Source organism: Heliangelus exortis, chromosome 10 (assembly GCF_036169615.1).
Source record: "Heliangelus exortis chromosome 10, bHelExo1.hap1, whole genome shotgun sequence".
Taxonomy (NCBI): Eukaryota; Metazoa; Chordata; class Aves; order Apodiformes; family Trochilidae; genus Heliangelus; species Heliangelus exortis.
The window spans coordinates 2,074,296-2,099,575 of NC_092431.1; the positions used below are offsets into that span (position 1 = coordinate 2,074,296).

Genomic DNA, 25,280 nt, shown 5'->3' on the forward strand with positions numbered 1-25,280 from the left:
CATAAAACTCCAACAATTCCCCATTGTCATCAAACCTGGGGCTGTGTGCACAGATGGGGGTAAAGCAGGATAGCTTGGAGAAATCTGGGCTTTCAGGTATGGCCCATTTCATTTTTAATTAATACTGTTTGCTGCTGCATGGAATACAGAGCCCAAATCAGTGCAGATGCCCAGGCACTAAAATATTTTGCAGCTTTGCCACTTGGGTCCTTTCTCCTTGGTGTTTTGTTGCTGATGAAAAGCAATTTTATTTTTTCTCACCTTTCCAGCTTAGGTTTTGGTGGCAAGGCTTCTGTTTGCAGCAAATGGTAGCTCCTACATGAAGGTGGGTTGTTGGAACTGGATGGTTTTGAACCTGGGATCTGTATTTTTGGGGAAAGATCAGGATGATTTGGGGACACTCAGGCTTATTTTGAAGTCCTCATAAAGATGGACAAGGTGTCTGCTCTGTGTCCTGCTGCATCTACTTTTCCAGGAGCCAGTACTGCATTCCTGCCCCAAATAAAATCCCTTTTCCCTGACACCTTTCCCTCAGGCTGGAGAAGGATTCCCTACCCCAGGAGTAGTGCTGCTGCCTTTCCTGTGCTGCAGGTGGAAAATCCAGTGTGATGCTTTCTTCCCTGGGAATTTCTCCCAGAGAAGGGGAGCATCAGTGAGTCTGGTGTGCAGTGAGGGGATCTCTTTTTTTTCTCCAGACCAATGTGCTACAAATCTGGTTTATTTCATAGCTCCCAGCTTGGCTGTCTGGTGCCTTGCAGGCTCTTACATGGCTTTACAACCATTTCCCAATTCTCTCACCTTGCTACAACCCTTCCTAGTCTTCCCTGGATGTTTTTTTTTTCTCCTTTTTAATAATTTTTTTATTTTATACATGAGCTTTTTCCATAAATGCCTCTGGAGCCTGAGTTGCAGGTGTACCTTACCTCCAGCTTGTTGCAGAAACAACCTAGGGGAGCAAACCCCTCTCTGCTTTGCCAGCAACACACTTGGAAATAAATCCCTGCCAAATAACCCAGCAGTGTGGTTTAGGTTGAGCATCCAAGTTGGTTTGCAAGCATTAAAACCTTATTTATTGGAGAGGGGCTGTGAAGTGTGTAGGGCCACAACCTTGCTGTGGCTCAAGGTGTTCTTCTTGGCAGCTCCCTGGAATCAGCCAGGCAAATATTTTCATTATTTGGACCTTTTTCTTGCAGTCTGGGGGTTTAAAATGATTCTTTAAGCCTCGTTCTTGCAGCTCTGGTTTTTAAACCAATTCATCTTCTCTTCCATTGCCCAGCCTGCAGTTTGAGGGGTTTGCACAGGATTTTTTTTTAAAAAATTTAATTTATTTATTTATCAGGAGTTTGTGGAGCTGTAGCTGCTCAACTTGTACAGTGTGCATTGGTACTTAGAGGTGATGCTGGCACCGGGGGCTTTCAGCAGCTGAAAGGTTCCTGAAGCAAAGTTTGGGGGGGAAAAGGCAAAAAAAAAAAAAAAGCCTTATGGCAACTAAAAGCCAATCAGAAAGGAGGATGTGGCTTTGTGTGTGTGTGGGGGAAATAACGGAACACGATTTACGCTTGATGAGAAATTAAAGGCAGTTCCACCCTCTGGACAATTGATCATTCCTAGATAGGGAGAATGAAGGGTTTCCTGTAATCTGCTCCAGAGACACGTGCACACCCGTTGCTGCTGCTGGGAGCAAAACACCCTCCTCTTAATTCATGGCCCAGCCCCTTGCTGAGATGACTTGTGGTTGGGATTTTTTTTTTTTTCGGTTTTGTTGTGGGTTGTTTTTTTTTTTTTTTCTCCCCTTTTTTTTTTTTTTTCCTCTTGAAGGGGGACGAGGAGAAATGCTGGATGCTGGCGCCAAGGATATTCCAGAGAGAGTAGTGTCCAGAGACAAGTGGTCTGGGCCTGAATGGGTATCATTCTGCACACAATAGTCACATTTCCTCACATTAATACCAAGGTCCTTTTTATGTCTCGAGGCACAATGCTGACCCACGCGTTCCATCTGATAACTCCTGTTTTAGCAGTTTGATGTCAGCGTGGGATGTTGGGCTCCCAAAGCTTCCTATCCTCTAATGGAAAGTGGATACACCAATTGTGTGGCAGGCAGGGGGTGTGGGGGGGGATGGCCTCCCTCTGAATTTCCTGGGGAGGGTGTTTTCAAAGCAGAGCCAAGGGAGGTGCAGGGTGTGTGCTGGGGGGGTTCCAGACAAAGGCAGTGTTCTCCTTGGGGTAGTTTCCCTTGGGGGGGTTTTGGGTGCTTTGTCCCTCTGGAAAAAAAGTCACCTTTTTGCCCTGAATTTAATGACCAAATCTTGGTTTTGAGAAATTATATATTTAGTTTTGTGGTGTATGCTTATCCGAGGGGTTGGGGGGTGTGATGAGTGATGCAGTGCTCAGCACTCTTGTCTCTGACTCTATAAAAAAGGTTTTTCTGGCTGTCATTTTCCAATTCCTCAGCAATAGCCAGAGAGGAAAACAAGGTGATAGCCCTTCAGCTGCCCCTCTGTTCTGAGGGTTCCTCAGGTGAGGTTTTCCTGCCCACCCTTGCTGCTCCTTTCCAACTCTCTCCAGAAACTTGCAGCTTGTTGCTTATTCCCAACCTGCCTTTAACCTGGGTGCTGCTTTAAGAGGGATAAATCAGCTGATTTTTCAGGCTTTCTGCTGCAGCTCACTGCCTCATCCTGGGAATGTAGGATTGCTGGGGCACAATTATTGATAATATTTATCCAATATTACTCAAATCCCTGGGGGAGAGGCCAGACTTGGCACAACCACACTAGAACAGCAAAGCAAAGGATCCCCTTGGTGTCCTGCTTGTGCAATCCTCCTGCCTTTGAGTTAGAGGCATCTCCACTGCTCCTAACAAGTTCCTCTTGTGCCATGTGCTGCTGGGGCTTTATTTGTATTTTTTAAACCAACACAGCCTAAGAGCAGAACAGATTTTGCTGCTCACAGTGGGATTCAGCACCAGTGCTTGAGGCTTAGAGTTGCACAGATGCCTGAAGAAATCACCAGTGCCCAGATAAAATAGTCTTTTTTTTTTTTTTTTTTTTTTTTTTGGTAATAAAATCCCCCTCTAAACCTTCAACACTTCCTCTGACCCTTGATATTTTTCTGAGACAACCATGGAAGTGCAAACTTAGTATTCTGCTGATTTATTACCCTGTTTGTCATGCAGATGTTCTGGGGTGTGTACATAGACTCAAGTGTGCACTGACACCTGCACAGCTATAAAGTTGCTGCTCTCTGATTTCCATCCCTCTAGTCCAAAGAAAACATCTTCTTAGGATGCTCTGGACATCCTCTGCTGAGTTGTTTCCCTCCAAAGGCTTTGGTGTCTTCTCAGGTGTTCAGGGCACCACTGGGAAACCTGTGCCAGGGAAGGGACCTTCAGTGAAAGGAGAAAAAGGTGAAAAACCTTAAACTTTGGGCATTTGCCTTGGCTGGGTTTGTTTTTCAGGGCTGCTTTTGCATAGAAGATGTCATTACCTCAATGGGAGGTGGTGGGGGGAAGCAAGTAGAGGATTTAATTCCTCCAGATTGCTATCAGGGATGTTGTGTAAAGGGGCAGCTGGGATAAAACTGCTTTGGAATACAGCAGATCAATTTCCTGCTGCATTTTTTATTTATTTTTTTTTTTACTTCCCAACTATTAAATCTCCTTAATCATATCAGCTCGGTCCTGTTCTTCTCCAAATAGTGGGAATAAAAAAAAAATAAAAATAAAAGCATGCCCTAGTGCCCTGGAAAAGCTCAGGATGTGCCAAGATGAGGCCACAAGTGTAAGGCTGAGGTGCCCTCAGTGTCTCTGCTGTGCATGCAGCCTCCAAACTGGGGCTGTGAGTTTTGCCTTGATGTGGCTGCCAGGGGATGTTAGAGATGAGTTGCTGGCTTTTTGGTTTTCCCTTGGGCAGGACCTGGAGCACAGCCTAACAGATAAGGTCAGGCACCCCTGGCAGCTCTCCTTAAACTGGGGGTGAGGCTGGAGACAACAATGCCCATCACTAGCTGCCTTGCCTAAAATAGACTTTTGCAGCCTGCTTTTTTGTCCACCAAAGGAGGATCACAAAAATAGATGTGAAAATTCAACGTGGCCCTGACCTCTTCTTGCTGCTTAAGTTTCCTTAATCTTGATATTCAGGTGAGAAATCCAGTTGTTGGTCCTGGTAGTGAGAGATGATGGATGATTGATGGGTGTTTTGATGGGTGACCCTGCTTTGGCAGGGGTGGGGGTTGGACAAGGTGATCTTTTGAGGTCCCTTCCGACCCCAAACTTTCCCTGATTCTGTGATTTTCTTTCTGTAGAGGGTGAATCCCTGTTTTTTCTGTATCCGTTTTGTCTTCATGAAGGGCTCCTCCATTGGGGTGCAAGGATCAAAGGTGCTGCATCATTCCAGGGTGCTGCATCTTTTTTCCAGGGTGCTGCATCTTTTTTCCAGGGTGCTGCATCTTTTTTCCAGGGTGCTGCAACCTTTTCCAGGGTGCTGCAACCTTTTCCAGGGTGCTGCATCTTTTTTCCAGGGTGCTGCATCTTTTTTCCAGGGTGCTGCATCTTTTTCCAGGGTGCTGCATCTTTTTTCCAGGGTGCTGCATCTTGTTCCAGGGTGCTGCATCTTTTTTCCAGGGTGCTGCAGCCTTTTCCAGGGTGCTGCAGCCTTTTCCAGGGTGCTGCAGCCTTTTCCAGGGTGCTGCAGCCTTTTCCAGGGTGCTGCAGCCTTTTCCAGGGTGCTGCAGCCTTTTCCAGGGTGCTGCAGCCTTTTCCAGGGTGCTGCAGCCTTTTCCAGGGTGCTGCAGCCTTTTCCAGGGTGCTGCATCTTTCTCCAGGGTGCTGCAGCCTGTTCCAGGGTGCTCCATCTTTCCAGCTTCCTAGAACTGGAGGGAAGCAGTGGAAGTGCCATGAAGGAGGAGAAAAATTCTGGCAAGGCTGGTGGTGGTTGTTCTGGAGCTTTAGCTGAGCCATCTCCTGATGGCTGTGTCATGTCCATCTTCTTGCATGGTTTTTATCCCACATTTCCTCATGGATTCCCTCCCAGTAAATAAATGGCTGGTTCATAAGCCAGGCAGAAGTGCCTGTGGGAAATCTGGGCATTTTTCTCCCTGTTTTTCCAGTGGGCCTGTAAGATAAGAGCCCAGAACCATGATGGCTTTATCAGTCTCTCTCCTTTTTTTGAGTCAAATCTTGAGTGTTGCTTGGCTGAGATGATGAATGAGGTTCTGGGCTTCCCAAAGTATCATCTCTGTACCTCAAACAGGTTTTTTTGGGGAAGTTAAAAAGACTCTGGTCCAGCAGATATAATTAGAGGTTTTTTCTTGTGCTGAAAAAGCTGCTAAGATTGATACACACCTGAAATTGATAAGAGGAACCAAGAATTGCTGCATAATAAAAGGCCAACATCAAATCCTGCTGGATTTGTGTGTGTCTGGGCTGCAGATATTACAGAAAATTCTTTTTAGCATGTGCTGGGTATTGTTCAGGGCTGTGGTGATGGTTTTTTGTTTTTCTGGTTCGTTTTGTTGTGAGGTTTTGGGTTTTTTTGGTTTGGTTTGGTTTGGTTTTTTTGTCTCTAGAGCTATTTGCAAGAGCTGAAAACCCAAACCATGTTTTCTCCTCTGAATATTTATGGCTTCCAAATCTTCCAGCTTACTTTTGCATGTGTAATTAGGCTGTAAGTTGAGTCAGTGAGCAGTGGAGAACTACAAATGTAAGAGCCTGGGGAAAATGCTTGATGTTTCTGGTTTATTTGGGTGCTTGCTTTTTAATAATAAATGGCATTTTTTAGATGAAACAGCTTGTGCTTTCCAAAAGATGTGTCAAAAGCCATAATAATTGGGACTGTTGCACCAGCAGACTTGTTTAGTAAGTGATGCTTTTGATCTTTGAACTTTGGGTGAAGTTGGGTGATGTAACCAAACCCTCTGAACCATCTTTTGTTCAGTGGGAGGTGGAAGGAATCCTTTCCCTCTTCACAGCTGAGCTCAGCTTCATTCCCAGGTTGAGTTTTAACCCCCCCAGGGACACGACTTGGATTCCTATTCAAGCAGGGATGGTTTTGGTTCAAGCCACTTGGTGAAAAAAAAAAAAAAAAAAAAAAAGAAAAAAAAATCAGTTTCTAGTTCTGGTGTTTTCACATTTAGCTGGATTTTGGGGACCATCACAGTGCTGAGCTTGAAAGGTGCCTGTGTGGGGGAAAAAGGAGGTAATTGTAGGTTAGGATTTGGAAATCCAGCTCCAGAAGGGAAGAAAAGCCCTTGTCTGAACAGCTCTAACTCTGTTACATCTCTGTACTTTTCCACAGCTTGCTGTCTGGAAAGGTTTTTTTTTGTCTTCAGTGGGGTTTTTCCATGCTGTCACTGTGCTCCTGTGAAGGAAAGCTGCTGATGTGTTTTGTGTGTAATTTGGGTAGCAGGTCAGGGTTTTTCAGAGAGCTTGAAGCTGAGGACTTGGAAAGGAGCAGGATGCACTCTGACTCTACCTGTGGTGCCACTGATGCTTCAGAGATGCTGCCTGGGATGCAAGCAGGACAGATTTGCCTCATGGCAAAGCCTGGCTCTGATTTAATTTCTTTTTCTTTTTTATTTTAGCTTATACCCCCCCAAATTATTTCATAGATACCCCAAGAAAATATTAACACTGATGTTTGGAAGCTGAAGCTGCACGTTTCCTGGGAACCCCCATCCCTGTAACTCAGCCACATGTTAAGTGACATTTAATAGTCTCCAACCAGCAGTTTTCTTTCCCCAGAGCTCTGTTGCTTTACTCTTAGATTTATGGAAGCAGCGTGGTGAGTTGACAGGACATAAATGTGCTCATCTTCCAATCACTGCCTGTGATCTCTTGCAGGCTGCTCCCTTGGAAGTGCCTGGGTGTTATTGTTGACTCTTTAATGAGGACAAGAATGGTTTCCAAAACGAGAGTGACTCATGCAATCTTAGCCTCAATCTATCAAACAACCATGTGTTGGATTAAATGGTTACCTAAAGGATTAGATTGTATTTTTTTTTTCTAGGAGATGGGGGAGAAAGGAAGAGGAAGAATACATGGGGCATCTGAAAAAGCTGCAAGACACAAATACCAACTGATGAGAGGATGCCAAAGGTTTCTTCTAGGCTTGGTTTAGATTTCCAAAATGGGAAGTGCTGTAAAAATTGAATCTCTGCTTCTCTCCAGAGAGCATCCTCTGTACTTCACCTTGTTCTGAGCCTTCTGCTTGGTTCCTGCTGCCTCTCAGGTACAGGTGATAGTAACATTTTTCTGATTTGTGTTTTTTTTTTTTTTCTCCTTTCCAGCTGAAAATGAAAACGATGGCTGCGTGTTACTGCACACATCAAGGAAGGTAAGTAGAAATTCTGTGATAATTTGTTTTTACTGGCTACAAGGAGAGAAAAGACTCTTAAAACACTCTATGGGGGTGGGGGGAGGTGGTTTTTACTGGCCAAAACAGAAGGCATATTAATCCTTTTTTTCCCCTGAATTCTGCTGTCTGTCTTTAAGCCTTCAAACAAAACCCAAAAAAAAAAAAAAAAAAAAAGTGGTGCTTGTTCTCTATAATTCTCATTGTTCCACCACTTTTTGTCTCAGACACTTCCTTGACATGTTGATTCATCACTTTCTCTTCTGCAGCTGCCTGCAAAGGGATCCCAGCTCACACCACTGGGATTCAGGCTGCTGAGCTCCTCTCCAGCCCCAAGCAGAAAAGCCCAATAAAGCTGTGATTTGCTTCCCTTCTTTATTCCAGCTAATCAGATCTGCCTGCAGGGTTCAGCAGGAATAAATTCCCTGGAAATACACAGGCTGGGAGGATGACTGGGACACAACCCTTAGTTTACCCTTGCTACTGAGACCATAAACTCAAGAGTGGTAAAGTGGAAATGCAAAAAAAAAAAAACAAAAAAACAACCCAAACCCCTCGTGTAGGCTGTGTGACTCCAAACTTCCAGCTAGGACAGGACAGGGAAAGTATGGTGAGAGGAAATGGGTGGATATTTAAAACCAGGTGAGTTTTGGTCTTTGGGGCTCTGAGGAATGGCTCATGGTGCTTTAAGACACTTGCTGGATGTGTGAAAACCTGGAGCACCACTGATGCTGGCAAAGCAAATATTGCAAATGGTGTTGGAGGTGGTAATTTGGGTCCTTAAAGCTGTGTTCTAAAGCCCTGTGAGCTTTTTAGGGAAGCCCAGAGAGCTTTTAATTCTGCCTTGCTTCAGGCCTCTGAGTAAACTCAAATCCTGAAAAGCTGTTTCAGCTTTTGGGTTGGTAATGGGAGGAAAAGGTGGTTTAGGTTCAGTGGAATAAACCTTCCCCCAAGTTAAAAAATCAAGCAAACAAAAACCAATCAAACCCCCCCACCAAATAAAAAAAAAATAAGAAACCAAAACTAAACAAAAAACCAAGATAAACCCCCTACCACCACCAAAAAAATTAGACATTGTTTGATTATAAGTCCTAGAGGTTTAAGATATTCTGTGCTCAGGACTGGAATTGTCAGTGATTTGTCTTGTCTAATTAATTCTAGTGCCAGGGCTCTCTGAGCTGCAAGCATTTGACTGGAAGTAACCTAAGAATTTAATCACTTAAAGTGCAAATTCCAAGCCCAGATGCAGGATCTGCCTCTGATGAGCAATAATTGGAAACTGCTAACACACGAGTGTCTCTTCTAGTTTATTTTTTTAGAACTGCAGGATTCCTGCTTTTCTGACCAGAAGTTGATTCCTGAGCTTTCCAATGTGCTGTTAAGCAACAAATACCAAAGAGCTAACATGCTTTAGCAGGGCTTGAAAAAGAGACTTTTTTGCCAGTTTTTCCCTCCAGGGAGGACAAGTGGAAATTTTCTTCTTTAAATGCAAAGGAAATTGGGACCTGAGTCACAGAGGGAGATGGCTCCAAGTGTCTGGGAAGGGGGAATCACTAGGAGAAAATTGGTCAGGTCAGAAGGTTTGTCTGGAGATATTTCCCTCCTGGGCTGTTCCTGTCTCCTCTTGTGGGTCTTGTGCCCCTTTAGGAGTGCTGGAAGGGAATCTTTGGGGCAAGCTGCTGTCTGGCATGGCACTTGTTAGGGATGAATACAGAGAAGCTCCTTGTACTAGTTTATCACCATCAGTGTGTTTCAGAAGGAGTTGTCCCAAGCTTTTGGGATACCACATTTTAGGAAGGTTCTTGCAGTGCCTGTCAGTGGAGGTGGTCTCCAGAGCAGCCACCCAGAAGAGAGCTTGCATTTTGGGCCTTCTTGATGAGTGTTGAGAGCTCTTTTTATTATTATTCTTGATTTTTTTAAACTATGACTTTGGTCAGAAGACCTGCCTGAAGTTGGGAAAAGCTGTTTCAACACATTTCCCTTTCTTTGGCCTCTCTTCTTGCCATGATGCAATGTGCAGCTTTGCAGGCAAGGATACTCCATGCTATTCAAGTGGCTCTTGGGTTTCTTGCTAAGCAGTTTCCAGCCTCAGGTTTCCAGCATCAAGTGTCCTGGGGTGACTTTAGCCTGGCTGGCTAAAAATATTTGCAGAGGAGCAATCATTAATCTGAAACCACTGAGTGTTCTGAATGGAACAGTTTTGTGTGAGCTATCTCTGGCCTTGCTGTACCAGTGTTTTCCCTAATTTAATTCTGGTTTCTCTCCAGGAGTGATGTGTTTACATCCTTTCTTGGTGGGTAGCTGCCTGCAGGGGTTTCATGTGTGCATCTTCCCCAGTGTCACCAGAGTGATAATGAGGATGGGTATAGCCCCTGTTTCCTATAAAGAACCCAGGAGCAGGGGAACAAAACAGGACTGGGGCATGGAAAATCATTTACCCAAGGCATTGCCTGAAGCTGGGGGCAGAGCTGGAGCTGAATCCTTGTGACTTGCAGGAAGCTGCTGACAGTGCTGTCCAGAGCAAGCAAAGGATGCTGTGACAGGCAGCTTGCTGGAGGATCAGTGGTGGTTGAGATGATGTGGGCAGATAGAGCTGTCTGCTGGGTGCCTCTGCTTCATTTCTGCTGTCCCTCAGCTTCCTCCTACCACTCTTCTGCTTCTGGTGGCTTGTCCCATGCATGGGGGAAGTTGGTGACACAAAGCCACTCTTCCTTTTTTTTTTGAAAGTTCTTCAGCACTGTGGCACTTGGGATGCTCTTCATTCTCCTCTTACCTGCATGGCTACTTCTCTGCCATCCATCTTATTAATCCTGGCTAGGATTTGTTGATTGAACCTGCATCCTTGGGTGGACTCTGCATAACAGGCAAGTTTGGGAGGTGGCTGCTGGTTCTATGGTGACCCCACAAGCACCAGGGTTAGGATGGCAATGGGTATCTTAACCTGTTGTCTTGCAGGGATGATTTGAGACTGACTTAGCCACTTGAAGTTCTCTCTCTTAGGTGGAGCTGTAACATAGCTGTGTCACTGCCATCTCTCAAACAGCAGAGGATAACAAAGCCTTGGGGGTGGGAGCTGAAATCCTTCAGAGAATCCTCCCTCTGGAGGATGCTGTGTGAGGAGTGATTGATGCACAGTAAAACAGTGCTAATTGCAATGGATGTGTACTGACAACTTGATGGTTGCTGTGATAATTACAGCAATTAGTCTGATGTTAGCATTCTCTTCCCCCTGTGTCTAGGCTAGAAATGGAAAAGGTGTAGAGAAGGTTTGTGTGAGAGGAGGGGATCCATGAGTCAAGCTCTGGGGTGGTCCTGTAACTTGGGGGAGAAGGTTCAGAGGTCCTGGTTGTGGAGGCAGCTTGGGGTCAGCTTTGTAAAAGCAAGTCAGAGCTTGAGTCCTGCTGAACTGAAGGGCAACTGAGGGCTTGAAAGTGTATCTTGACAGTCTGGTCCTCAGCATCATGAGTTGAAGCCTGGCTGGCTTCCCATTGGGAGGAAGATCCATCTAACAAAGTGCAGTTCCAGATTTCCTCACTCATCTTAAGCTGTTGAGTGAGAGGACAGACAGGGTTGTCAGTCCTTGACAAGTGCTGTGAGTGCTAACTCTGGGTTTGGGTTTCCAAGGACTGGGACATGGGAAGGAGGCAGTTTGCTTGTTCAATTAAAGAACTTGATAGCTGACACAGAGAAAGGAGCTGAGGTTCTGCATCTGTGTGGCTGGGTTTTCCAGCTCAAGGCCAGCAAGACTGGGAGGACAGATTCAAAGCTAGAAAAGGAAGAAAACTTCCTTGGGACTGGGAACAATAGAGATTTAGGTAGTGTCAAAAAAAGGGGGATGAACTGGGTGGCATTTCCCATCTCAAGGTCCCCAGCTGGGAGCACTGGGTAGTGGTGGTTCCCAGTTGGAGCAGAGCTGAGCTAGGTTGCCTTCAGGCACATACTGGTAATTTTTTTTCACTGCTCAACTCCAAGTCCATTTCTTCCAGATAACTTTTCCCATGTTGCTGAGAACTTCTTGAATTATTTAAGCCCTAAAGAGGATTTTAAATGCTACTTTAAGCATTTTTGCTCAAGCTCACTTCTGTGCTTTAGCCTAGGCAGCAAAGCTAATTTTTTTTTTTTTCTTAATTCTTCTTTTTCTGTCAGGTTATAAATGGTGCCCAGGCATTCACCTGGGGTGACTCTGTTAGGATAAGACTTGTAAATTCAGGTCTCCAGTGCTTTAATAATATAACATAAAACTCCTTCTCTAACATGATGTGAATGGTCCAAGTGATTCCAGAATCAGTGGTTTGGTGGCAATAACTTCCACAAAACAGAATTACACGGATCCAAAGCCTTTGCTGTTAGGTATTGACTTCAGCTGTCTAATCCTCTGACCTCTTCTTAACACAGTACCTGAAATTAAAGAACTTTGAAGAGGAAGTCAGAGCTCACCGGGATCTGGATGGGTTCTTGGCCAGAGCCAGCATCATTGTGGATGAGAAGGCCACCTCCTTGGATGATGTTCTTAGGGAGATGCTGAAACGCTTTGCTAAAGACTCTGAGAACGTGGAGCCAAGCTGCAACTTTGAAGAAATCATGAGCACTTTATTCACGGATTCAGGGACCCCACGAGAAGGGAATGGTAATCAACTCTTGATTTGCATTTGCCTGCAGGTTGCTATTAAGTTGTCATCCTTTCTACTGGTGGTGTGTTGAACTACTCTGGAGTCCCCAGACTTGCATGTGACACTGGGGGGTTATTTTTCTGTGTCACTCAGACTGAAGGGTCTTGTTTCTCCAGGGTTTTCATGTTTTGGTGGACTCTTGCCCCTGTTTCATTAGGATGACAGAGTGGTGTTCTCTGGGGTCAGAAGTCTCTAGCACTGGAGTCTTGGCTTTCTGGACCCATTAAGATGTGCTTGTCCTCAGACAAGTCTCTGGTCTTTTCAAAGAGACACCTGCCAGTGTCTCTTCAGAAATGGCTCCTTTGCCTTGTGGTTCTCCCTCTGAATTCCCACAGGCTGGGGGAGGGCTGAGCCTTCACTTTTCTCCCAGCCTACTGGAAGGAACAAGAAGCACTTTCTTTTCCTCCAGAACCTCAGCTGGGCTAACCCTAACCACCAGGGGCAGCTCAGGTGTCACCTTGAGCTATCAAGAAATGTCATAGCATAAATCTAAACCATTATGTGTTAGCCTGAGATGTAAAGAAGCTTAACTGAGCATTGTTTCTCTGTAGGCACCCCTGATGTTTCAGAGTCAACAGGAATGAATAATCAAACTCGTACATCGCACCTCAAATGTAACTGTCACAGCCTGAGTGAATTTGTTTAACAGATATGTCAAGTCGTAAGCATGTTCATGCTTTGGTTTCTTCTTGCTACCTCTCGTAGAGCTTTGCATTTGTAATATCTTGAATTTAGGCTGTCTGCCAGTAAAGAAAAAGAAATCAGTGCCATAAAATAAGCTGAGAACGGTAATTAGGGAGGGGAGGGAGGGTGTGGGGGAAGAGAGGGCAGGGGAGGCAGCAGATGATGCCTCTTCCACTCCTCTGTATGTGTGCTAAATAATGCTAATCTAATAACCTAATATTGCAGTAGGTTGATGTTGGGAGGAGAAAACAGCTGCCTTTCCAGGCTGAGAATCATTTTAAGACAGAATTCAAAATGTCAGGACAGATGTTTCCATCTTTCTCTCTTGTCACCCCCTGCCCTTGCATCAATCCACTCTGCAGATAAATAAGCTTGTTATTAGTATTCAGCAGCCATTTGAAAGGAAATGTTTTTTGCAGTTGCAAACCAACCACCAACAGCCTGTACCATTTCCCTCTCTCTTTTTTTTTTTTTTTTTTTTTTCCTAGTTCACCTCTTATCAGACACAATTCAAGGGGTCATGGCAACACCCACAGGGGTGCAGTATCAGCAGTCCTGGCTCTGTATCATGTAAGTACCTGGGTTAGGTGAGCAGAATCCATTGCTTCTCAAAACTTGTAACTGCTGGTGGGAGGAATAGCAGTTCAGAACAAGCTTGTTAGTCAAGATTGTGATGCCCTTTCCATCAATCCTGGATGGGATCCTGTGGGATCTCAGTCTCAGCACTGAGCTGCTGCTCTTGGCAAACGGGCAAGCAGTAGCCTGGGCAGAGATGATCAATCTCTACAGAGCATTTAGCTCTTGGATGCTATCAAAATCTGGTGTTAACAAGCTAAGAATGTTAAAAAAAATAAATCTGAGCCAGAAAATGCTAATTACTGGAAAATGTTAATGAGAGAAACTTCTGAAAGGGACTAACAAACTGGTTCATGGACTGCTTTGCCTGCCAAAGTCTGGGAACTTGCACCAAAAGATTTCTTGAGCCCTTTGATGAAAGCATCTAAACTTTGTAACTGAGAATTGAAGTTAGAAATTCTGCCAGTGTTAGACACTGATTGCTTTGTCTGACAGTTAACTCAGACACTGCTTAATTGTCAACACTTTTGAACATTAGAGCAGGCCCTGAAGACAGAAAGGACTTGGCCACCTGGGATTTACAAGACATGGTGGCTTCATCTCAGCTTCCACTTGACCAAAACTGAGGTTTGAAGCTATTGTCTCCAAATCCAAGCATGTTGGGTGAGCCAAATTGTCCCTTCACAAGGGACCCTGAGTCACTGAGTCAACCAAAGCAATGAGATCTGACTCCTGTCTGTTGCTTTATGCACAGTCTCTGAGTCAAGTTGTCAAGAAATATATTAATTCCCAGAGAAATCACCAGGGTATGTTGGATAGGTGCCTGAGGGCTTGGGAAGTGCATACACATATTTTAACCTTCACAGCCAGTTTGCTAGGACAACTGTCACAATAATTTCCCTTCTGTTAGTAGTTGTTCTCCTACCTTCTGCTTATGGCTGGAAAAAATGTGGAGTATTCTGTCTTGGAAATAAATTAAACCAAAAAAGCTGATCAAACAAAAAAATCAAACACCAACAAAAGAACCCAACCTTGTTTATAGTCTCTTAGGAAAGAGGAAAATGGGGTTTCTGTGGGAAGAAGAAACAGTCAGGGCTCTGTTCTGTGAAAGAAGTGAACTGGATAATGTTGGTGCTGCATGTGCACCAACACACTTGTGGTTCTACTCTTACACCAGGAATGTACAGAGCAGCTTGCACAATGAAGATGATGAGTTCATACAGTGAAATGGTCTTTCTCTAATGATCAAGCTGCTTTTCAGCAGTTTTATTCACTCTGGATGCCACAGTGAACAGCAATAAGGTTATGTACAGCATAGTCTGGGAAGGGTAGAGTAGAAGTTTCTGCCATGGCATGTGACATGGCTCTGGGGAGGGCTCTGAAGAGTGATTTGATAACAAAGCAATTCCAGAGGTCATGATCCAAGTGCTGTGATTATACAGAGGCAGCTGAAAAGGGCAGGTTCTGCCTTTCTGGGGAAAGTGAGCCAAAGCTTTAAATGCATCCGTGTGAGTAATACCAGCTTCCATGACAAGACATGATTTGGAAAACAAGCTTACAGCCCCAAGGTGTCTTGTGCAAAACTTTCCTTGTTTCTTCCTTTTGTTATGCTGAAGAGGGAGAAGAAAGTGGTGGGAAAGCAGCTGATGAGTTATTAACTATAATTATCTAATTATTGCACTGTATTTCTGCTGTAGCTATTGTGCAACAGATTGTGAGCTGTATTTTTAGATCTTACATTTTTCTTGTAGTCAGATTGCAAAACAACTTCCAAAACTCTGAAGTAAAAGGAATTTGTTGATGCAAAAATTTTCCATGCGAGTGAGGAGAACCTTTGAGATATCTGTTGCTCTTTACCCTTGCACTTCAGTCTGGACTCTTTGCTAAATTTGGGATCAGCCCAGCTGTTTGCTGTGCACCTTGACTGACTTTGTATTCCTAGTGGATGAGGTAAGCTTGAATTTCATGGCAGGATTACATGAATGAGGAAGAGCATCTCTGGGGCTTTGGTAGTGCTGCTTCTGTGTTCATTTTAAAGGAAAAAAATTAAAGCCCAAATCAGCATAGAATCCGAAAGAAACTTGTGTAGGATAAAACTCAAGGAGGATTTTTTTGGAGATGTTCAGAGCCTGGCTGCAGAAGAGCATTCCTAATGGACCCAAATTTAGTTCCTTCTCTCTTCTGTGCTGGAGAAAGGGCTGTTCTTTGATACCTGACTTAGCCAGGGTGGGAAATACCTAGGGTGAAAAAGCTATTCTGCCTCTGCTGGAATTGGTGCTTTCCTGACAGCTTCAGGTCTCAGGAATCACCAGTGAGGTTAAGATGTACCCAATGGATCTGGGCTTATAGCTACAGGACAGAACAAACCATTGGGGAATTGAAGATCTGAAGGTCTGAATGTTCCACTGCATCCCAGGAAAACAAAAACCTGGCTTCTGATTAACAAGAGGGTGTAGGATTGTGTGTGTGTCTGTGTCCAGACTAACCAACCAGGTTTTTGTGTCTGTGATGGTTTTTTAACCATCAGAGATACAGATGATCTTCATTGGTGAAGGACCATGATCTCACACCTTAGAAACCTTGGATGTTTGGTTTCTCTTTCTCCTATTCCTGGCATTTTCCAGAACACCAAGACAAACTGGCATGGAGACCTCTTGCTGCTTCACTCTGAAGCTGCTGCTTGGTTGTTCCATTAGAGAACTTGAAGGATCCTCAGACCTCTCCCAGAACAGGGAATGCTGAACTGTTACCCTCAAAATTAACCAATTATTTAGCACGAGGATTAACCTATTATTTAGCTACTGGCTGTCAGTAGAAGCTTGGGAGGGGGGTACTTTGGTACCCCTCCAGCATTCAATGACTGCAACAGGGAGATGTGCTGCCAGGAGTGTGCCCATGAACCACCCAGATCTACCATGATCCAGAGCCTGGAGGATGTCAATGGGATGTTTTGCATGTCTGGATTAGGAAAGGTGGGGCAGAATCCCCCTGTGAGAGCTATTGGTTTGGGTGTTGGATGTCTGGGGCTCAAAAAACCCAGGGAAAGGCCCCCTTGATCTAATGGGGAGTGGAAGAAAGCAGCAGCCAAATCCTAGCACACCCAGTTTTGGTTTTTTTGCTGGCTGACAAATGAAGATGCAAATGCCTCATTTTATTCTTTTTTTTTTTCCTTGGAGTGAAGGATGCCTGATACTAACAATGTTAAAGTAATTGTTAACTCTGACTGCTGGTGGTTCTCTCTCCTTGATGATGTCTTAGGAGAAACACCAGCTGGGGAGGTTATTGAACAAATGCCTCCTCAGCTGAGTGGAATTCCCCAGGCATCACAACTTGCAGGATACTTCTTGCCAGGAGATACATATCACTGCTTTCTTCCAAAGCTGAATCCATAGAAAAACATGAAACCAAGCTGCTGGGTTGTCTGGATTGAGTCGTTAAAGAGCAATTTCCTTTGGCTGCTTGATGAGCCACATGGAGTGGTGTGATGGGCTTATTTTTCAGGGCATTCAACTGATTTGCTAAGCTGCTTTAACAGGCAAAGCAGAGGGGAGGAAAAAAAAAAAGCAGCCTCTCTGCAAGCATAGAGTGGTTTGGTGGTTTGTGAGCTCTGTGCTGCTATAAAATGACTCTTTCTGATGTAGTGTGTCATTGCCCTGATTCCCAGGGAGGAGTTAGACTCAGAAAACCCCAGGTAGCCCTGCAAAACCAGGTGGTGTGAGGTTATTTTGGGTATCAAGCAAGACTGATTCAGAGTAAAGTTGGAGTGGTAACTTCTCAGATTTAGTGCACAGCTGATGGTTGTGTGACACGTGATGGATGTCTCAAGAAAAGTGGCAGTAAAGCTCTTTCACATCTTGAAGGATTTGGCCAGAGCCAGAGGTTTGTGGGCATAGAAAAGCCATGTTGCTCCTGATTTAGCTGTTGAATGGTTTCAGTAGGGTTTTTTCAATTTATTCCTTAGAGTAGTGCCCCTTCTTCCAAAGGAAAAAAAAAAAAGGATGCTACAGGAAATAAACAGTTCAAATCCTTAAAACAAATATTGCCATTTAGAGGAATGATTACAATATTTGGAGTCTTGTGAACAAGAGCCTCTTCTCCAGTGTTTACACCCACCATCTCTCAAGTGTTCTTTGGGTTCAAAGAACTGATTAATTTTCTTTTAAATGCCTACCCCCCCTTCTTGGGCTCACCCTGCTGAAGCTCCTTCAGGTGCTGCATTACAAAAAGGAATTCTCAAATTCAAACCCTGGGGTGGGAATTTGGGTCCCCAAGGAGATCTCTTGGAGAAAAGGATGAGTTGCTTCATGTGCACAGAGAAGAGGAGATGTCTCCTTGTGCATTGACCTGTTGATGGAATAACTGCTAGAGAGGATGGGTCTTTCTGGAGCCCAGCAAAATGCATTTATCACTCAAAACTGATATCCAGCTTGGAGCAACTTGGTGGCTGAAACAACCAAGCTGGGGGTGCTGGCTTGCTGGTCACAGCTTAATTTCTTGTTTGGAAATTCTGATTTTCTCAAAGCTTGTCCCTGGAGCTGCTCTGCAGAGGAAGATTTATTTGCAGGGGATGAGAACAAGAAGTGTCATTGTTGTTCTGCATCAGGACAGGAAAAGGCTGGCTAGCTGATTACCTCTGCTGGGCACTTTTTCTTACTGCAGGGGATAATTTGTTCCTGAATTAACTTCCTTTCTTGCCCTGTTTAAAGAGGGTTTGTGTTTCTCTTGGGTCCTCCATAGTTTGACCCTTTTTATGATTTGTTTGTCAAACGTGTTATTACTCTGATAACATCTTGGGCGTGGGGCAGACCTGCAGCATGTGTGTCTTGGTGGATCAGGGATTTTGGTGGAACATTGCCAATTCCCACCATCCCAGTGCCACGTTCAGTGCCTGGATGTGCAGCCTGGGAAGAGGGAGAGAGGCAGGAATGAGTGCTGTAATTTAAATGCTCTTTTTATGAGCTCAATTATTTGGAGGATCAAGATAAAATTGCTGAGAACACGACCTGGCATCTCATTAAATCACAGCCCAGTATTTCCTTCTGTGACTAATACTGGGTGAAAAGAGGTTTTTTTCAGCTCGTTGGCCAAACCAAAGAAGAATCAAATTTAGCTCAACCCCAACCAAAAGAGAACTCGGAGGCTTTGGCCAAACCAGAGTTGGTTCAGAGACAGCTGAAAATGTCTTGCTGGTTCTCAGGTTTTTCAGGGCTTTGCTTATTTAGCCTTCAGAATTAATTTTTTTGTGGGAATTTACTTAAGTGCTACTTGAAAAAAAGTTGCTTTGTTTTGAAAGTGGCTCTCTTGGTCTGAACTGTGCTGAGTTTTACCTGCAGGCTTGCATAACTTGAGATACATCCATGAGAACCAAATGACTTTTTTTTTTTTTTTTTTTTTTTGTCCTTTACAAATATTTACACTAGTCTAGCAGGGACTGCACTTTTGGTTTGTATTATAGCTCCAGTCTGGAATTAAAACAAAAGTGGGAGTTGCAACTGGTAGCCTGGAGAGTAGGATTTGAGTCAGCTAAATAATGGCTTCAATTTGAAGACAAACTTGAGATGCTAGGCAGAAGTGGCTTGGCCTTGCAGTGAAATTCTTGAGACACCACAAGGTGGTTTTTTTTTTTTTTCCCAAAAATAAATGGATATAATAGCAGAGCAAGCCTGGTGCAGATGAGGTTGTATTCTGCACAAGGGCCCTCAGGTGCATCAGACCAGCTCTGTGGCAGATATTTAAATCTGCTTTTACTCTGATTTAGCCTCCCTAAACCAAGTCAGGACACTTAAAATGTGTCCATACCTTGAGCTAAACTAGGCTGAAAATTCCTCCCTCTTTTACTGGTGTGATACTGGGGTTCAAATGCATGTGTCACCATCCATGGACTTTTTACAGAAGAACCAAAGAGGTGTGAGAAGAACTCATAGGTGTGAGAAGTCTCAAATTCCAGCACTGTGGATAAAAGCATTTCAGATAAAAATGGTTAAAGGTGACAGCAAGTTTCTTGGTGTCTTGTGAAATGGGCTCATCCCTCCAACTTCTCTTCCATATTCCTTGCCCATAGCTCCCTAATTGTCATGTATTCCCAAACTTATGCTCCCTGAAGGCTGTGCTGGTAATGGCTCCTGAAGATCTTGGGCTGGAGACATCCTAATCAGGACTACTTTGTATTTTATAGTAAGTTCTTGGTCACACCAAGGATTTTCTTGTTGGGTTTAACAGCTTCCTCTCTGCTCCCAGACTGGAAGCAGCCTAATGACACAAATTAATCTGACAAAGGCAACCAAACAGCTTAATTAGAACAATATGGGTCACAAGTAAGATGACAGTATTTCACTTTTCTCCTAACTCCCCCACACCCCTTTTCCCCTTTTCTACTTGAATCATCTTTAGAAGGGAGGAAGAGCAAGGCAGGTCCTAAGGCTGGGAATAAATCTCTTTTACAATAAATGAAAACAGAGTGCAAGCTCTCTTCCCAACTTAACCTACAGCTTGGATTTCAAACAATCCTTGACCTTCCCTCCCCAGAGATTAAATGTGCACAGACAACACTGATTTTTTTCCCAAGCAAATCAAAGCCCTCAGTAGCTGCCCAGCTTATAGATCTCCTTGTGCCAACAGGGAAAATCCCTGGACTCCAGGCTTTTTATTAACAGGAGAACCTTCAAGTGATCTGACACCTTCAGTTTTCTCCCTGTCTACCAGCATTGAAGAGCTAATGCACCCTTAGCAAAAATGACCCTTACTTTTACTTCCTAAAAAGTAAAAAGGTCTTTTAAGGGTCATTTTACTTGAAGTGATAGACACTTGCTCGGTGAATAAAAGGAAGCAACCAATCTGAGTGACTTTGAACCAGAAAAAAAATTCACTCTGAGGTAGGAAAACACAATTCCATCTTTCTGCTGGTGTCATTGTGTAAAATCTGTGTATCTCAGTGCTTTTCAGAGGAGCTGAGGTGGCCTCAGGGGAAACAAGGGACCTGAAGTCTGGGCTGATGTCAACTTCTTCCTGCAACTGCACCAAGCCACTTGGCTGCTCTGTTGGAATTTCCCAGCAGGAAAAACGAGGGTTTCTCTGATCACAGCTCTGCTTAAATATCCCAGGGTGGAAACAGGCCTGGTCTTTCATGGCTTCCACAGTTGATGTCTCTGTTTATTTCAAACAACTTGTTGTTGGTTTCTGTTAGGGAGTTAAGCAGCTGTCACATGCCTAGAGGGGTTGGATGGATTGCAGCCAAGGATTTCCCTCTGAGCAATCATCTTGCCTGCTGCAGCCTCTGGAGATCTTGAGCAAAGAGGTTAGCTTGGGTTTTGGAATGCACCTGTAGCAGAAAGGAGAAAAATAACAGCAGAGAGGAAACGGGACAAGTCATCCAGAGAGAGATCTGCTCAAGGCAAATAAATTGAAGTATGCTGGTTTGGCATCTTGCCTGAATGTCTCCAAAAGTACTTTGGAAGATCAGGTGAAATGAAGTGTAAACTGCTTTCTAGTAGTGTAGGTGTTGTGTTTTTTTGTCTAAGGGTGTTTGGTTTTTTTGCAGAAGCTTCTGTAACACAATTCTGTGGTCCCAGGTATGTTGCGTTCTGTCGAGATTTCTGGGCTCTTCAAAGGCAGCTGGGGGAAGAGGGAGAATTCAGCACACCTCCAACAACACTTTGAGAAATACTGAGTTGAACTGTGTGCTTGGAAGCCTTGTGCACCAGGAGAGAGTGTGCCCTGTGTCCCATTGCCACCAGTAACCATCCCATCTTCCTTGACAGTTGCACTATAAAATCCCTTCAGCGACGTCACGTTTGCATCAGCCGCCTGGAGAAGCCTCAGAACTGGGGGGAAAACTCCTGTGAAGTGAGATTTGTGATATTAGTCCTGGCTCCTCCTAAAATGGTGAGTAGTAGCACTCTCTGGTTTGCTCTGCTCCTTCAGAGGGTTCTCCTGAGGTCGCTTCTCCTCCTTTCTCCTTCTAGGGTCAATGGCAAGCTATTATTTGTAAAACAGGAGGGATGTGAAAGCACTTGAGAACCTCTCAGCAGTTGTCAGGATGGGTTTTCTGTGTCTGTGAGAGGTAGATGAGCCAGCTGCATCCTCATCTCCAGCATGCTGGGGAATGGCCTCTATCCTGACTGGGAGGAGGACACTGCACATCAGGAGTGTCTCGAGCCTCCGTACACTGTGCTTTTGGGACCTTCTTGGTACAATTAATACCCCATAGATTCTCCCCCTCCAGCTTGACCAATTTAGCAGCTGTTTTTAGAGGTAAGGAAGGCTGTTCCTGGTTAAAGCCATGCTTGGGAAAGGCTCTTGTGAGGTCTGGGTTGCTTCCCTGCCAACTCTCTTGATGGGACTGACAGCTACACTGCAGATGTGGTTGTGGATGGACTGATGTAAGCAGGAAAAAGCCATGGTTTTGTGTGGGTTGAAACTGTTTGTTTGGGAGCTGAGGTGCTTGTAAGGTCAGGGGCTGTGCTGAGATCCTTTGGGATGTGTTTTCACACCTTTTGGTGCTCAAAACAGCACCAGTGTCACAAGGGGCATCAAGGTCAATTGGGGATCACTGTCCTGTCTTCCTAGAGAGCACTGGCTCAATCAAGATGGTGTGTTTTCTAGCTAATAGTTGAACAGATCAAAGCTCAGGACCTTTTCACACTGTTTACACCTTGGGGCTACCAGGGCTGTGCTTCTGGGAGGTGCTGGAGAGGTTGGGGACCTTGTCTGGAGCAGAACATATCCTGATTTGGTTTCCTGCCTACAATGTGATCTGTGTGACCTTGGGACCTTCTCGTCTGGTCTGGTCTGGTCTCCTCCTCCCCTCCACCACCACCACCACCACCACCACTACCTTTGTTTAAATGGAAATACTGGTGTTTCCTTCTTTCCCAGGATTCGTGGCAGATCTTTTCCCAGCTGACAGCATTTCCAAGGCTTTTTTGGCATGGCTCTCGAACCCAACAGGCTGAAAACATATTGATGCTCCTTATGGAAAAGCAGCAGGCAAACAGCTGAAGCCCTGCATTGATCTCTCTCTTTTCATTGTGCAGCACTTTGCTTATCTCCAGCCAGCTACGTGCAAAGCACCCAGCAAACAGCTCTGCATCCGCTTGGAACCTGAGAGTTTGCAATTCCAGTGGACAGCATCAAATTAAGGAAACAGTGTTGGAGGCCAAGCAGAGCTGCAGTTGCCAATAGGCTTTTTATTTGAAATGAGTTTATCTAGCCAGCCCTAAGTACGCATTTCTGGTACAGCAGTTAAAATAATTAACCTGCTGACAGTAAAAGATTAAACGAGTCTGGCTTGGGGGGAGGAGGGTGTGAAAAAAAAGCCCAGAAAATGGGCATCTGTTGTGTTGTAGGATGGAAAAAAAAAAACCTGAGTTCCCTCACAAATATCTGCACTCTTCCTCTAAACCATTTAGGTCTCTAGGAAAGCAAAGAAAGGGAGCATCATTGGGCAGCCTGAAGTAACCCCATCCAGCATCCAGCCCAAGGGCCCTGCTGCTGCTTGGGGTTAAAGAACAAACCTCTCCTTGGCAAATCCAGACTGGTTCAGTGTGAAAAGCTTCAAAACCATAAAAGCAATTCCCAGATCATATTCACTGAAATCCAAAACCTTCCCTGGAAGCTTAAATTCAACACACCTTCATGTCTGAAGGGTTCCTTGGGTTGGAGAGAGGGTGATGGAGGAGAGGGAAAGTGATGACTTTAGGATTAGTGCAGTGCCACCCGGGTGTCCATGCCTCTGTGTCAAGCAGCACTGAATTATTTAGTTGTGTTAATGAAGAGATTGTTCATCCACTTTGTTTCAAATCATAAAAACTAATCCAGATCCATCACATATGCTCACTACAACTCCTCACAGTAATGCAAGGAGCTTGGAAGCTGTCCAAAGGAGGGTGGTGGTTGTTTGGGTGTCTCTAGCAGCTGCTGTATGTGATGAGTGTTCAGTGTAGCTAAGGCTGGAAGGTTAAAACTTTGCATAAAAGGAACTCTTAATAAGCTATGACTCTGCATAATTTTGCCTTGGCAAGTATCTTACTTGTCATCCTGACAGATGTTGGACAAGCAGCTGAGCACACCAGGATTTGCAGAGTTTGGATTTGGTGCATTTGTGGGAGGATGAGGAGCTCAATTTCCTTTACTTTTGCCTTTGTACCTAATATCTGAGGTGTCTGGAGCAGTAGGAAAGTGGGCTTGGATATTCTTGAAGCTTGGACCCTCAAAGATCAGGCAGAAATGTGAATGCCTGCAAATAGACACTTGTTCCTTTTTCATATTTGGGAATCTCCTGTCCCTTCCAGACATTTGGTGAAGATTGGACACTACTGCTTGTGTCCAATTCCTTTGTGCCTGGAGTTACTTTTAGCTGAGAGTTCTAAATTTCTACTTTTGCTGCCAGAATTACCCCAGAGAGGCCAACGAGTGAACTGAGGGAGTTGTGCACAACAGTTTCAGTCTTCCTCAAGACATCAAGAGACAAAAATGTCTCAAAAAACCCAAAAGACATTTCTACCTATGGGAACCTTGACTATGGTGTTTTTCCACCCCCGTAGCAGTAAAGCTGAGACAAAGACTCTTTATTTGTCTACTCTTAGGAGCTTGGAAGGGACCCTGAGGATAAAATGCACGCTCAGCATGATTCAGCTTTGGATCAAGTCCTGGGAAATTGGTTGAACAAGACTGCTCAGTGCTTCTGCTCAGGGTTGGATGTTGATGCCTTCAGAGCATCTTGGTTGTATTGGTGTGTTGGTCTGCAACAATCTCCACCTGGGAGAAGTCCTAGAAGTGGGGCAGCTTGCTCTTCATATGGTGCCCAGTGGGGGAAAGCAATGGTTTTACCTTTCGGAATTAAATAGTTTTACATCGTTTTTTCCGATCTCTCTTTTTCTTCTTTTTTGTGTGTCTTTCTGCTCAGAAAAGCACCAAAACGGCCACAGAAGTGGGCAGGACCTTTGCCACGATGTTTTCAGACATAACCTTTCGCCAGAAGCTCCTGGAAACCAAAACTGATGATGAGTTCAAGGATGCCTTAGTCCACCAGCGCCAGCTGCTGACGGCGGTGAATCAGAGACCCTCAGGGATGAGTGATGGGCACAAGTCAAATGGTCCTAAACCACTGAAGGTAAGGCTGCCCAACTTCCCCATGCCCTCCCCCAACTGCAGGGCTGTCCAAAACGTATAAATTCAAAGGGTTTTGAGTAAAGAGATGAAGGTGTTGTGCTGCTTGCCTCGTTGGGGCTCTCCTACCAACCTCCTTGCTCTCCCAACAAGCTCTTGGTGCTGAGGTTTCTCCAAATGGCTCCTGTTGTAAATCTCCCAAAACACTTCAAAGAGGGCAGGTGCTGAAGGGCTGCAGAGCACTAGGGGGTTGAAATGGTCACAGGACCTGGATTCCAGATGCTTGGTCAAGAGTGGGATTAATGGATCACTGTGCCTTGTCAGTGCAAAGCACTTAATCCTTACAATCAGGAGTCTCTGAAGGAAGCTGCTGCTTGTCTTTCCTGCAGCCAAAAAGGCTTCTTGGCCATCCCTGTAAGGTAATTTCACTTAAAAGTTGCCTGTCAGTAGCTGGCCTGGCTTCTCACTGCTTGATCTGGAGCTCTGTAAAACGTTACTTGCTTTGTACTTTCAAGTTTGAGGGAAATGCTGTAACTCAGCTTTCTTTCCTGGAATTTCCTGTGTGTTGGTCATCACTTTGCTTTTCCGTTCAGAAATTCATTCTTTAACCAGACAGCATACCTGAAAAACAAGCAGTGGCATCTCCAGCCCCTGCCTCTGAGTCACAAATAACCTTACAGCTTTGGGCTGCCTACAGTGCAGAAGCTGGTTAACTGGGTAACTTACCATTTTTTTTTTTTTTTAACTTGGAATATGCTTAAGGAGTTTTAATTTGCTCATCTGGAAAAGAGCAAATCTCATGTTTTCCCCACAGAATCCCCATACTTATAGGTGGCACTTTGAACTTTCCTAGACCCAATAGCTGCTCCTAAGTTTGCAGAACAAGTCCTGAAACCCT

At 44.6% G+C, this 25,280-nt stretch overlaps 1 protein-coding gene across 1 annotated transcript in view; it reads left to right on the forward strand.

Moving 5' to 3' along the window:
* The window catches only part of SLC4A11 (solute carrier family 4 member 11), a 95,444-nt gene that overhangs the window by 30,402 nt on the left and 39,762 nt on the right, over positions 1-25,280 (forward strand). Inside the window, 6 exon segments of the mRNA XM_071753151.1 lie at positions 7,282-7,328; positions 11,742-11,973; positions 12,568-12,630; positions 13,189-13,270; positions 21,034-21,157; positions 24,180-24,386. Coding sequence (XP_071609252.1) covers positions 7,282-7,328; positions 11,742-11,973; positions 12,568-12,630; positions 13,189-13,270; positions 21,034-21,157; positions 24,180-24,386 — 755 coding nt within the window.